Source organism: Myxine glutinosa, chromosome 10, assembly GCF_964187855.1.
Source record: "Myxine glutinosa chromosome 10, kmMyxGlut1.1, whole genome shotgun sequence".
NCBI classification, from domain to species: domain Eukaryota; kingdom Metazoa; phylum Chordata; class Myxini; order Myxiniformes; family Myxinidae; genus Myxine; species Myxine glutinosa.
This window is the reverse complement of record NC_136270.1, coordinates 49,146,455-49,159,558: the sequence shown is the minus strand read 5'-3', so window position 1 is coordinate 49,159,558 and position 13,104 is coordinate 49,146,455. Positions and strand designations below refer to the sequence as shown.

At 47.2% G+C, this 13,104-nt stretch overlaps 1 protein-coding gene across 2 annotated transcripts in view; it reads left to right on the top strand.

The window, feature by feature from the left end:
- The window catches only part of LOC137434520 (guanine nucleotide-binding protein G(olf) subunit alpha-like), a 152,409-nt gene that overhangs the window by 43,546 nt on the left and 95,759 nt on the right, over positions 1-13,104 (top strand). For both annotated transcript variants that reach the window (XM_068127623.2, XM_068127624.2), the window contains one exon: positions 11,239-11,358. In XM_068127623.2, coding sequence (XP_067983724.1) covers positions 11,239-11,358 — 120 coding nt within the window. The remainder of the gene's footprint in view (positions 1-11,238; positions 11,359-13,104) is intronic.

Here is a 13,104-nt window from a genome sequence, read left to right as displayed (position 1 = left end):
CCGATCCGCCGCTTCTATTGGGTGCGGGGGTTACCGGGCTCCGCCCTTGACGAGGAGCTGACAGCGAGCCCCTACTTGGTAACCCCGTCGAGCACATGTTCAATGGCGGCTCGTTGGAAAGGCCTGGTGTTGCTCCCAACACCCCCTACCAACCAAGCCGGAGTGAGGACGCGCACTCCCCGCGCCGCCGTCGTTGTTGTTGTTGTTGTTGTTGTTGTTGCTGAACCGTGAGGAAGAGCTGCGGGGAGGTATTGGGAGGTCCTAAACTTCCTAACGGTGCCATACAATCACATTCTGGTGCAACGAAGAGTCAGAATTAATGGAAACGAGTCCTTAACTGACATAGACTAAGAATAACTAGCAAGATGTCCTATAGTTGTCTACGTGAGATGCGGTGGACCTGGATGCCACATTTAATGGGGGAAATAGGGGAAGGTCGGGTCTACAGAGTGTTGTTTACAGAAAATGGGACTATGGAATGGGGGATTGGGGATAGTTGGGAAGTATTGAGGAAATAGGGGAATATTTACAAGCGGATATGGATGGATGTAAATCCCATATCCGCAACATTGCACCCTTCTCTACCTCGGGGCGGCCCGACCCGATAAATTTTTACCTACGTTAGTGTGGCACTCAGATGTAGTTCCCTCTACTATTAACTCAACCCTGAGTGCGACAGTTTTACAGATGTTCACAAATGAGTAAATATGTCCCCCTGCGACGTTGCACCCTTCTCCTACCAGAAACACACCCACAGGATAACCGAATCGCGGAAAGCATCCTCAAACTAAACATACAGCCGGTAGGGAGCATCATTTATACAACACTACACTGATATTTACACTACGATCCAGGACCTGTTCTTTGAGGAACACATGCAGATGTTATGCATTGAGAGAGCATGCATGCCAGCATCGATACACCAACCCACGAGTGCCCTGTGGCCCTACGGCCTTTAATAATGTGCAGAGCACCCCGTCCAAGCACCAAAAGCACCACCCCATTATGTACAGTCAGCACCATCCGGTGCACCAATAAAGTGTTCAGTAACAATGCACAATCAAGTGTCCATGGTCACCGGTGGTGTCGCAGCCGGCCGATGTTCTGCCGCTGGTCTTGCCTTCATGGAGTGCACTTGGCCTTCTGGCTTCTTTAGAAATAAAGAAAGGCGCCAACCGCGTCCATTTCTTAATTGTGGCCGTCAGGGGGCCAACTAAAAGTGGTTCACCTGTATGGCATAGGTGCCACGTTGACCCAGAGGTCCATCAACGGGTGGTGCTTGCCCGCAAAAGAACTGCGGTCCATTGTGGGCGGCCACAAAAATTGCGGTCCATATGGTGTATCGATCCAGGCAGCAAGCAGCGAAAGTACAGGCCCACAACTGCAGAGCCAGCACCTCTCTCTCCTCTCTCTCTGCCCCAAAGCCAGATCCTCGGAGGTGGGAGACAAAAGAAAACAAGTGAGTAAGGTGGTAAGGGCGCAAAAGTGCACGCAATACTAGGTAATGCACACTGGGGGCACATGGGAACCAGGTAAGACAGGTACGTTCCTACCGTACGCCCCCCCCCCCACCAGGTAACCTACATTGCCCCTCCCTTACCCCTTACTGTATCCACAAAACACAACACTACCCATATACATCTACTTTACACATCAACAAACGTCCCTACTGTCTTCCCCGTTCCTCCCATAAACCAAATTCGTCTTCTCTCCCTCCTAACCAATCAAATTTGCCATCTCCAACTCAACATCAAAATTTGCCATCACCAATTCATCATCAGTCCCTCCTAAGGAGGGAGAGATGGAATCACCCCAATGTCTTATCCACGTCGTGATGCGTCTCACAAATCCACACAGCAATTCTCCCTTCCTGCTACACAAAACAAAGAAACACAGGTGTGGAGTCATCATCATCACCTCAGGTAAGTGGCTGCGTATGGTGCGACAGGTTCATCAATCCTAACTATTTCCTAAATGACTTTAACAACTTTACATTACCCGGGGTCTTTCCCTGCCAATCCATTGGCCAACTTACACTATGGGTTCTAAAAGCCAATTCCCATTGACCAAACTGTGGTGCTTCTCAATTTGGGGTCTCACTCCCCCGATTCATCTCCCGGTGCCCTTGCACAATTTCTGGGCTGTCACGTGTAGCTCTCCCAGCAGGTCTACCCACCTGCACACCTCCACCACTGTAGTTGCCACCCGAGCTTACCTGCTCCTTACCTAACCTATCTAATTTGGGAAGGCCCCTCCTGGCTCTGTCACCCCACTCGGTGCCCTCTGGCACTGGGCTACCCGGGTCCGTCCTCCGGATCCTCGGGCCCCATCCACAACTACCGGCTCCCAGAGCCCACCTGCGGCCTCACCTGGCCGACATCCTCACAGTGGTGGAGTGCCCAAACCAACTACACACACTAACAGGCTACACGCCCAGCCATTTCCACAACACTAATGCACCCATCCAAATACCATTCTGTCACCCGCACCACAGATGCCAATATCCAACCACAATTTACCTATACCCTCTACCTAACACTTACACTACCCGCCCCGGGTATTCGTGATGGGGGTCCACTCTTCCCCCATTCACACCTTCGCACCACCCACTCCACTCCATCGTTTCCACCATACTCACTCCACGACCATCCATTCCAATACTCCACTTATTCCACACTCCATGTCTTCCACACAACCATTTATTCCATTCACCTGTTGGTGCACACCTGTGCACTCACACCTGGTGCCACCTGCACCCTTCTCTCCCCCAAGCGCATTCGCGCTGATCCACAACACTCACTACTCCCTCACTGCTCCACACACCTTTCCAGTTCTCACACAGCATCATCTCATCTAACTACTCCCCTCTGAAACTTGCGCTTCCCAGTCGTCCCTTTAAACTATTGCGCTCCCTCGTCATTATCATCCATACTAATCTACCTGCGTCCCCACTACAGGTATCAGTCACTAACTAAACCTTAACGTTACCTAATGTCAATCTCTTCTAGATCCCTACACACAATATCCTAACCCACCCGGGCTAGTTTTCACTGCCATCAACCCCATAACTAGTGCTCCTTTGCCCCCCGCTTTTGTGAGGGATGACAGAGTTGCCATCCCACCACATCGGGCATCTCCCACTACCAATTTTGCACATCAAATTTCAACAAATCAAAAATTTGCCAATCACTACCCATCATCTGCCAATCATTACTGCCAATCCTTTGCCAATCATCAAATTTTGTTTTTCTAATTTCGGGGCCAAAACACTATCCTCGTCATTACAGTCTACTTACTAATGCCTCTCGGTGCGCCAATTCACTTCTAAAGCTCGGCTTCGTACAGCCAAGCCATGAATGCAGGTTGTTTGGTGCCAGCGGCTGGATACGTCCCGCATTCGGTGCAGGGAAGGAGGTTTACCCGGGCCGAGGTGCCACGCACCATCTCGGCACGGAGCCATCCCATGGCCCGAGCTCGACCTGCCGGAATGCCTCAACAAAAAGTGGTCGCCATGACGACCCTTCCTATCGGGCTGCCAGCTCCGCCTAGTGGAGCACGGACGCGGCCGTTCAAAGCGAGGCCCAGCGTGGATCGCGTACGGCGGTCCTTTCGAACCCGCCGTGGCTCGGATCCCCGCTGGTTCTCGCGGCACGCGAAGCGCGGCACGCACCGAGGGCCCGATTCGGCTATAAGTCGCTCTAACCGCTAACCCGGTTACCGTCGATGCCTCACCTGCATGCTTACACGCATACGCTACCCCTTTCTTGCTCATACATCCAGCCGTTTCCCTGCTCTTGGTCATTGCACCTTCTCTTACACACCCAGGTACACTCATTCCACTCACAGACTTGGTCACACACCTGACCACCGAACACCTTGGCACACATTCGTCGCTCGCACACCTGACCAACAGACCTCTTCACGCCCCCTCCTCGGTCACCTCCTCTGTGACAATCACAGGTGTGCTCTCACTCGCACACCCAACCACGTGCCTCACTACCAATTCCAGCGTGCATTCCCACACACGCTCTACCATTCCAGGTGTGCTTCCTTTCTCACCTGTCACAACCAACTCATGCTCCGTGTCACTCTCACTACTTTCACCTCCACTCTCGGTCGCGCACTCACCCTTACTCTTGACAGCGCACTCTTTTCTCATGCCCCTGTCCATTACACACCTTTCTCGCGCATCCTCTTGCGCACATTCTTTCGTTACATCCTCTGTAACTCTCACCACAGGCGTGCATTCTCCTTCACTCTTGACAGCGCACTCTTTCCCCATGCACCTGTCCGTTACACACCTTTTTCACGCATCCTCTTGCGCACACTCTTTCGTTACTTCCTCCGTAACACTCGCCACACCGCGCTTCCATGTGCCCCCTCGCACACGCGCTACGACCGACTCACTCTCGACAGCACACTCACTGGTCGGCGCGCACTTTTTCCTCACACACCCCAGAGTCGGACTTTCTCGCACACCTCCTTTTTCGCACACCAGACCTGTCGCACACTTCACCAACGGCCTCTCACGAACACCCGGGTCCATCTCGACCCCCATGCTTATTAAATCACCTGGCGCATCATACGCACGACCATATTGATCACCACTTACACCGGGTCCTCTTTCTCTTTGCTTCTCCTCCATCACCTGCGAATCCCTCATCCGGTTAATGAGCACATCATCACGATCCGAACACAGACTTTGGACCAATTCTTTTACCTCTTCTTTGATCTCTTTCTTATCCCCTCTCCGTCGCTTCTTAATTTCGCTTACCCCTTCTTCCACTTCTTCTAATTTCTGCTTCACCTCTTTTATTTCCCGGTGTGTCTCCTCAAGCTCGTCCTCTAAGGCCACCTTGACCGTTTCTATGTGCGTCCTCACCTGCCGGTCCTTCGTCTCCATTACCTCTGTCACCTCGTCCAACCTCGTTGTCAGTACCTCACGTACCATCTGACATTGCCTCTGTGTCGCTATCAAGTCATTTTTTAGGTCGTTTTGTGTCGCTTTTAACCCTCCTAATACCGCAGTGTTCCTTTGAACCTGCTCCGTTAGTTCTTTTTGTCCCTCCGTCAGCTGTTCCACTCCCAGCGTCAACTCCTCTATACCACCTTGCAATTTTACAGTCCCCTTTCTCACCTCCTTCTCCATGCGCTCCTTACAGTGCCTCACCTCCTCGCGCACTCCTCCGACCTCCTCACTCACACCTCTTCTGATCTCTTCTCCCATCACTTGCATCTCCTGCCCAGATGCCACCCTCATCTGCTCCATTTCCTCCCTGTGAGCATCCAATTTAGTTTCTACCCCCATTCTGACCCCCTCTATCTGCTGCCCCATTTTTTTAACTTCCCTTTCCGCTTGGTCCCTCATGTCCCTCAATTTGCCTTCCATACTGTTTTCTAACCCCTCTAACCCCTTTTTCATCCCTTCCATTTGATTCTCTTGAACGGCCATTCTGTTTTCTACCCCCGTTAACCCATTCTTTACCTCTTTTATCCCATTGTCTAACCCCTCACCGGTACCCCTCGCTTCATCCCTCATTACCCACAATTGCTCACCCTGAGCATCCATCCGGTTCCCCATTACCCCCATTTGGCCCTCCAATCGCTCACCCAATCGCTCACTATCAGCCCTCATCTCGTCCTTCTGCAGGTTGAGGGACGCCTGCATTTGTACCATAAATTGCTCCATGAGGGCCTGCATTTGGGCCATCCCTCCCACTTGTGCAGCGGGTGCGGCCGCCGTAGCCATGTGCGAGGCGCCATTTTGCGCGCCCGTAACCTCGTGCGCGAGGACGCCATTTTGCGAACCTGCCGCCCTCACTGCTTCGCTCTCCTCATGTCCCTCAATTTGGTCCTGGATCGACCCTGCCTCACTCTCCTCTACCGGAACCCAGCCGTCTTGATCTGCCATAACGCGACTTTCAAAATTCGGGTTTTTATTTTAAAACAAAACAAATTTCACCGTTAATAATTTCGAGCGCGTGAAGCGCGCTTCGGGTCCAATCCCACTTCCCGACACCAATTGTTATGGACACAGCTTAAGATGTTGCTTGACCGAGCGGAATGGCCACCATGTTCGCACAGTTTACCCGATTACCCCCAACTCACCCGATTCCACTCGAACGTTGGCCAAGTCGCGCTACGCTAAATCAATGATGGAAAGGACACAACGACTGGGATAAATGAAACGACGCAAGGGGTACAGTTCTCAAGACCTCCGGAGGAGGATATAATTAGTGGGGGAGAAAAGGGGTAGATTACAAGGTAATGAGGTAAAGACACAGAAGAGATAGGCACTTAGACACAATCTTATCTATCCCAGACAGACCACAGACAAACGGAACAAGACTGACTTACACAGGGATTGATGGCAGGGAAGGACAGGCAGTCGATAGCACAAGGTGCACCTTGGCTCAGGGACAGGATACAGCACGGTCCAGTCCAGAGATGCGGGGAGGTGTCACAGCGCTCGGAGGTGGCGTCCTTCTCTCTCCAAGCTCAGGGCGCATCTCACGTCACCTCCCTCTTCCTGCGCATGCTCAGCGGGGAGTCACACGCCCTCGGCTCGTTGGCTCCGCCCCAGATGGGACCGATCCGCCGTTTCTATTGGGTGCGGGGGTTACCGGGCTCCGCCCTTGACGAGGAGCTGACAGCGAGCCCCTACTTGGTAACCCCGTCGAGCACATGTTCAATGGCGGCTCGTTGGAAAGGCCTGGTGTTGCTCCCAACACCCCCTACCAACCAAGCCGGAGTGAGGACGCGCACTCCGCACGCCGCCGCCGTTGTTGTTGTTGTTGTTGTTGTTGCTGAACCGTGAGGAAGAGCTGCGGGGAGGTATTGGGAGGTCCTAAACTTCCTAACGGTGCCATACAATCACATTCTGGTGCAACGAAGAGTCAGAATTAATGGAAACGAGTCCTTAACTGACATAGACTAAGAATAACTAGCAAGATGTCCTATAGTTGTCTACGTGAGATGCGGTGGACCTGGATGCCACATTTAATGGGGGAAATAGGGGAAGGTCGGGTCTACAGAGTGTTGTTTACAGAAAATGGGACTAGGGAATGGGGGATTGGGGATAGTTGGGAAGTATTGAGGAAATAGGGGAATATTTACAAGCGGATATGGATGGATGTAAATCCCATATCCGCAACAATATATATATATATATATATATATATATATATACATACAACTAGAAGATAAACAAGCATTCTGAGTATTGCGCTGCAATACATGTACCCTACCAAAGTTCAAAGTGCCATAACTTTGTCAAAAATGATCGAATATGCAAATTTATGCACGGTTGATGCTGGTTTTCAAACTTGATCTGAGGTATGCTGAGACATATGTGTGTCACGCCTCGCCTCGTTGATAAGCCCGCAATGTCGCTCCGTGGAGCGGCCTGCACGTATTGCACTGTGTGAATTATATAAATTATTACCAACTCACGGTCTGAGGTACTAGCGATTCAAGAGATATCCATTAAAAAAAAAAAAAAAAATTGTTTAATTAATGATATCTGCCAAACCACGTGCCCTATCGCAAATTCCAAAAGGACATTTTAGTAGACTGACATGCTGAACAGATCTGTGAAGTTTCCCCTCGATTGGATCAAAAATGAGGGAGGGGCCCGGTTTTAAATGTTCATGCTTTAAAACGTCATAACTCTGAAACCATGTGACGCATGATGTCATGCTCGCTGATTTGTTTGTTCGTCATGGGTATGCGATTCTGCCTGCAAAGTTTGGCCTTGATCTGTTCAGCCGTTGCAGAGAAAAGGGGTTTTCGTGTTTTCACGAAAAACAATATGGCGGGCGAACCACGTGACATGTAACGTCATAATTACCATTAAAATATTCTTCAGACCGAGTCCCCCCTACGGTGAAAATTTGATCTCAATCGGTCTTATTATTGCAGAGAAATCTTTTTTAAAGGAAATTAAAAGTTAAAATGGCACTGAGTTAAGGAGCATCAGAATTATCAGAATTCCCAAAGTTCAAAGTGCCATAACTTTGTCAAAAATGATCGAAACGTCGTGAAGTTCGAACTTGATCTGTAACTTATCATGAGGAAACCATGTACCAAGTTTGAAATTATTAGCATTAAGAGTTTAGAAAAAAATTCCGGAAAACTGTTCTTTGCGTGACGGACTGGCTGACGGACGGACGGACTGACAGACTGACGGACTGACGGACTGACGGACTGACGGACTGACGGACGGCATGCAAACCTATAGTCCCCTCCGGTGTACACCGGTAGGGGACTAATAACAAGGTGAACACAGACTTTCTTGTACAATGGCGAACATAACTCCATCGGTGAAAGTTTGTATAATGACATTGTCTACCCACGATACATGTCCTGGAAGTAACATCAATTCTCGTCAAAGCAATCTGGGTAAATCCAACATGGCGGCCAACATAGTCCTGTGTGCTATGGAGCAGATTTGTATCGTATAGTTTGTACCTTGTGAAGAAAAACATCAATCCATCTGAAATTCACAGAACACTGCGTCATTTTGTGATGGACGATACTCACATAGTTGCCCTCGCCTGAGGAGAGGCTATTGCATTTGAGTCCGTTTGTCTGTTGGTTTGTCTGTTTGTTTTGTTTGTCCGCACAGAATAAATATGATTTTCTCTACAACCATTGGTCCGATTGACAGGAAATTTTCACCATCGGTGCAACTCCACCTGTAGAAATTTTAAATGATAATTATGACGTCATCGGTCACGTGGCTCGGCCGCCATCTTGGAAAACCCGAAAAAATGTGCACCTCTATATCTCCGAAAGCGCTGAATAGAAAAAATTGAGACATGACTCATTGTAAAGAACTCTTCATGGGGAATAAAATATGTGAATGATGATGTCATAGGTGCCCCTATTATGACGTCATAATTCGACAAGTACAAAACTTCATCCGATTAAGATGAAATTTCTTCAGCATAGTCTAGGAATAAATTAGTTTCGAAAAAAAAATAATGATGACGTCATCAATCACGTGGTTCGGCCGCCATTTTTTTTTTTTACACAAAAGCCTTAAAAACCACTGAAAATACATTCTGGTGAGGATTTGCAATCTCTGATTGCTCTTTCTTGTTAAGTATTGTATTATGCAATGAGCTCTGGTAAGCGATCTTGAACATTCTCATGTGCGATGCGAACACTACTGCCATTCATAGAAACATTAAACCCGTTCAACAGAAACTTTTTGAAAATTGGTGGATCACTAAACATGAAATTTCAGAAGATTGGATGTCATTGTTAGAGGTGTTAAAATAGTAATTCATTCTCATTTCAAACTCAAGAATGTCAGTGAAATGTGGGCACCAAAGGACCTCAACTCTGTTCCAGCCTTCCAAGAACCTCGGTTGACAAGTACTGGCGTAGACTTTAGGGGAGAGCGATGGGCAAGCCCCAGACAGCCCAGACAGTCCAGATTTGTAAACTTTGGACCATGCAAAGGAAATTTTGGTGGCATTGCATTCACAAATAATGGAGACATCAAAACACATTTCCTGAAAATGGCCACGCACCAATCCCAACGATTTCTTATTCTGTGGCATCAGGGAACTGCCACATCGGTTAGACAAGTGTGAAGATGTACTGTAGGAGTGTAATAACTTGAAATGTGTGAAGATTTATCAATTTCCCTGTACTTTAAAATTTTTCTCGAATAAAAGGTCTATTTCTATGTCAATATACCCTCATGGAATAATATAATCTAGATTTCTATTTTTTTGACACAGCTGGTTTGGCTTTTTCTTATTTTGGCTCACACATGATATCTCACATGTTGTAAAGACTGATTCCCATATAAGTGTAAAATCATCATCTTATTTTCAACACAGTGGTTGTTAAGGAGGCATAACTGCTTGGCAGTACTTGTGACTGATATGGACCCGAGCTGTTCCATCACGGACCTTATGGGGAGTGGCAGAAAGCTCCGACATTTATGACAAGTCAACTGATTATTATGATATTACTGACACCCTTTAGATCCAATATATTCCATATACGTATGCCATTTTCCTCCTCTCCCCAATGGTCAACTTTGCTTTTCCTTTTCTCTCTGCTCATCCCATTTGTTTCTACATCCTTTCCATATCACCTATCTTTTTAAAAAATACATTAACTCTTAGATGCAGGCGTCAAAAATCGTACATAAATGCAGCCATTGGGCCTCGGAGGCCCAACGGATGTATTCGTGGGTTTTTTTTGTTTGTTTTTTTAAATAATTTTTTTTCTTTCATTTCCTTTTTCAATCAAGGTCGATGCTCATGGATGTGTATTTGCTCAGAAAATGTGAATCATTGATCCTATTAGTTGGAAGAATCCCATACAAGTAATGAATCTTTTTTTCTTTTTTTTTGCAAAAAAATGTTTTTGTTCTTGGTTTTCAACTTTTTTTTCTCTCTAAAAAGTTGAGGCTCATGGAGGAGTATTTGTTCAAAAAATATGATTCACTAATCCTTTTATTTAGAATGTATATGTCCACCACTGTCTAAAATCCTCCACATATGCAGCCATTGGGCCTCGGAGGCCCCATGAATGTATTCATGTAAAGTTTTTGAATTTCCATATTTTTGTCACTGAATTATTTGTAACCAGGTTATAGGAGCATATAACGAGGCTCATATCAAGAAAATAATGATATAACATAGTAGTATAACAGCATTTATGTGGGGCCTCGAAGGCCCCAGGACTGCATTCGTGTCGGATTTTTGGATTATAAGTGAAGAATGAAGATTTTCCCACGAGCCAGAATGATTTTTTTTTATGTCACTGAATTTTGTGTAACAACATGAAAGTTGGTGAAAATGAGGCTCATTCCCCAAAAAACATTGTAGAGCATAGTTTTTGCAACAAAAAAAACCTTGTGGACCTCCAAGGCCCAATCACTGCATCCAAGGGTTAATGAAGAGGGTTGCAAATAATTAAACTGATACATGTGAGACAATTACACGATCAGACCAGGAATTGAACCCAGGTGGCAGAGCTCAGATGGCAGAGCACTGGTACGCTTCACCATTGGACCTGGGCCCAATTCCTGGTCTGGGCATGTAATTTTCCCACATATATCAATTTAATTTTTCTTTTATGCGACTTTTCTCAATTTTTATATCAATTTGCTAACCTGCAAACTCTTCACCCTCCTCCTCTCCATGTCACCTTGAATTTGTATGTATTTTTATGTTGCCTACACTCACATCCATTTGCATTGCCTATTTACAGGCCATTGCCACCGCAATGAGCACCATAACTCCGCCTGTCTCCATTGGTGTTCCATCAAACCAACCGAGTCTTGACTACGTAGTGAACGTGGCTGCAGGCGATGACTACGAGTACAATGAGGTTAGGCTGGATATCATATCTGATTCAGTGTGTGTCAAAAATATACTACATATACATACATACACATACACATACACACACATGCACACACACACACACAAATATATATATATATATATATATATATATATATATATATATATATATATATATATATATTGTAACGATTTTGAGAAGTGTAACGGGTTTTGAGAAGTGTAACGGGTTTTGAGGAGTGTAACAATTTTGGAGGAAGGGTAACGGATGTGAAGAGTATGGTTTTGGTATGGTAACATCCTGGTAATGTAAATAATGGTCGCAGCCGTCCTCCTAATTAATTTCATAGAACATACACGCAGGTCACGATATATCTTTTAAATAGTGTATTTCCTTATTCCATGTAGGCTAAGTATGTGTTTTCCACTAGATTGACTTTGCATTGTATCAAACAAAATAAGCGTAGGCCCTTCCAATTTCCCCAAAACCTCCCTTCCATTTGCCTTCCGCATTTTGGTCGGTTTTTCTCTTCAACCACCATTGGCCACGAGGTAAGGTTGGAGAAGAAAGGCGTGGCTCCACCTCGTCAGAAGAGGGCAGGAGTGAACCGGCCCTAACAGCCAATCAACACCGCGGTGAGTGACCCGGTAGGCGTGCCCTCGGAGCCGGCGGCTTGATTTCGGCCGAGGTGATAAAAGCGACTGTAAGGGACTGCTTTACCAGATGACTGAAGATGAGCTGGAGATGACTGGGGAGAGGCCTTGAGAGATACGCTGGGGGATGACCTGGAAGAGGAGCGCAATCCACCGCAAGCCCTACCTACCTGCCTGCAATATCCCCTGTCGTTGGAGAGACGCGCTGAACGGAGGGAGATGGCTCCACCCCAGGAAGAGGAGCAGGTGTGCCGAGCCAGCGCGTGACGGCCGCGGATACGCGACGGAGGTTTTCCCGCCAAAACCGCGAGGGGTTGAAAGCTGCTGCCTCCGACCTTGCCTTCCTCTCAAGCAATCAACCTCGAGCCATTACCTGCCTGCAATATCCACCGTGTGAGTGTGAACGTCCTGTCCTACTCGTTTGTCTTGGGGATTAAGTAAATGAAATAGAATAAGTTAACAATGCACTGTGTGACTGCTCTTTTCCATCTATTGCTGTAAATAATATTGGTCGCTCTAAAATATTGCTTGTGTGTGTATAATAAATCTGTTCTTCCTCCAAACTCTGTCTTTCTTCTCTCTTCTTCTCTTTCGGTCGCTTTAGAGGTTTCCCAATTGAATATCTGTAGCGCGATTAGTCAACGTTCGGGTGGAATCGGGTTCTAATCGGGGAGTAACTGTTCGGACGCGGTTAAATACACCACCGCTCGGTAAAATAACATCCAAAAACCGTGTCCGTAACAATTGGTAGTCAGGAGATGGGATTCGAACCTGGGACTAAATTTATTTAGCCCAAATTTTGGACACCAATTGTGTTAGTACCGTAACAATTGGTGTCGAGGAGTTGGATTCGAACCTGGGACTAAATTTGTTAGGCCCAAAGTTTAAAAAAAATTTTTGGTCAAAATTACGAGCTGCCGAAATTGTGTTGTTTTATAAAACCCGAATTTTGAGATCGCGCCATGGACAATCAAGGCGATCGGATGTCGGTGGGGGAAATAGACGGGTTAGGGGTAACCCAGGAACCAGGGGAAATGTATGTGGAAGAAAGGGAGGAGGAGAGCAATGAGGAGGCGGTTGAGGGGGTGTCAGACGCGCAAAATGGCGCTCTCGCGCA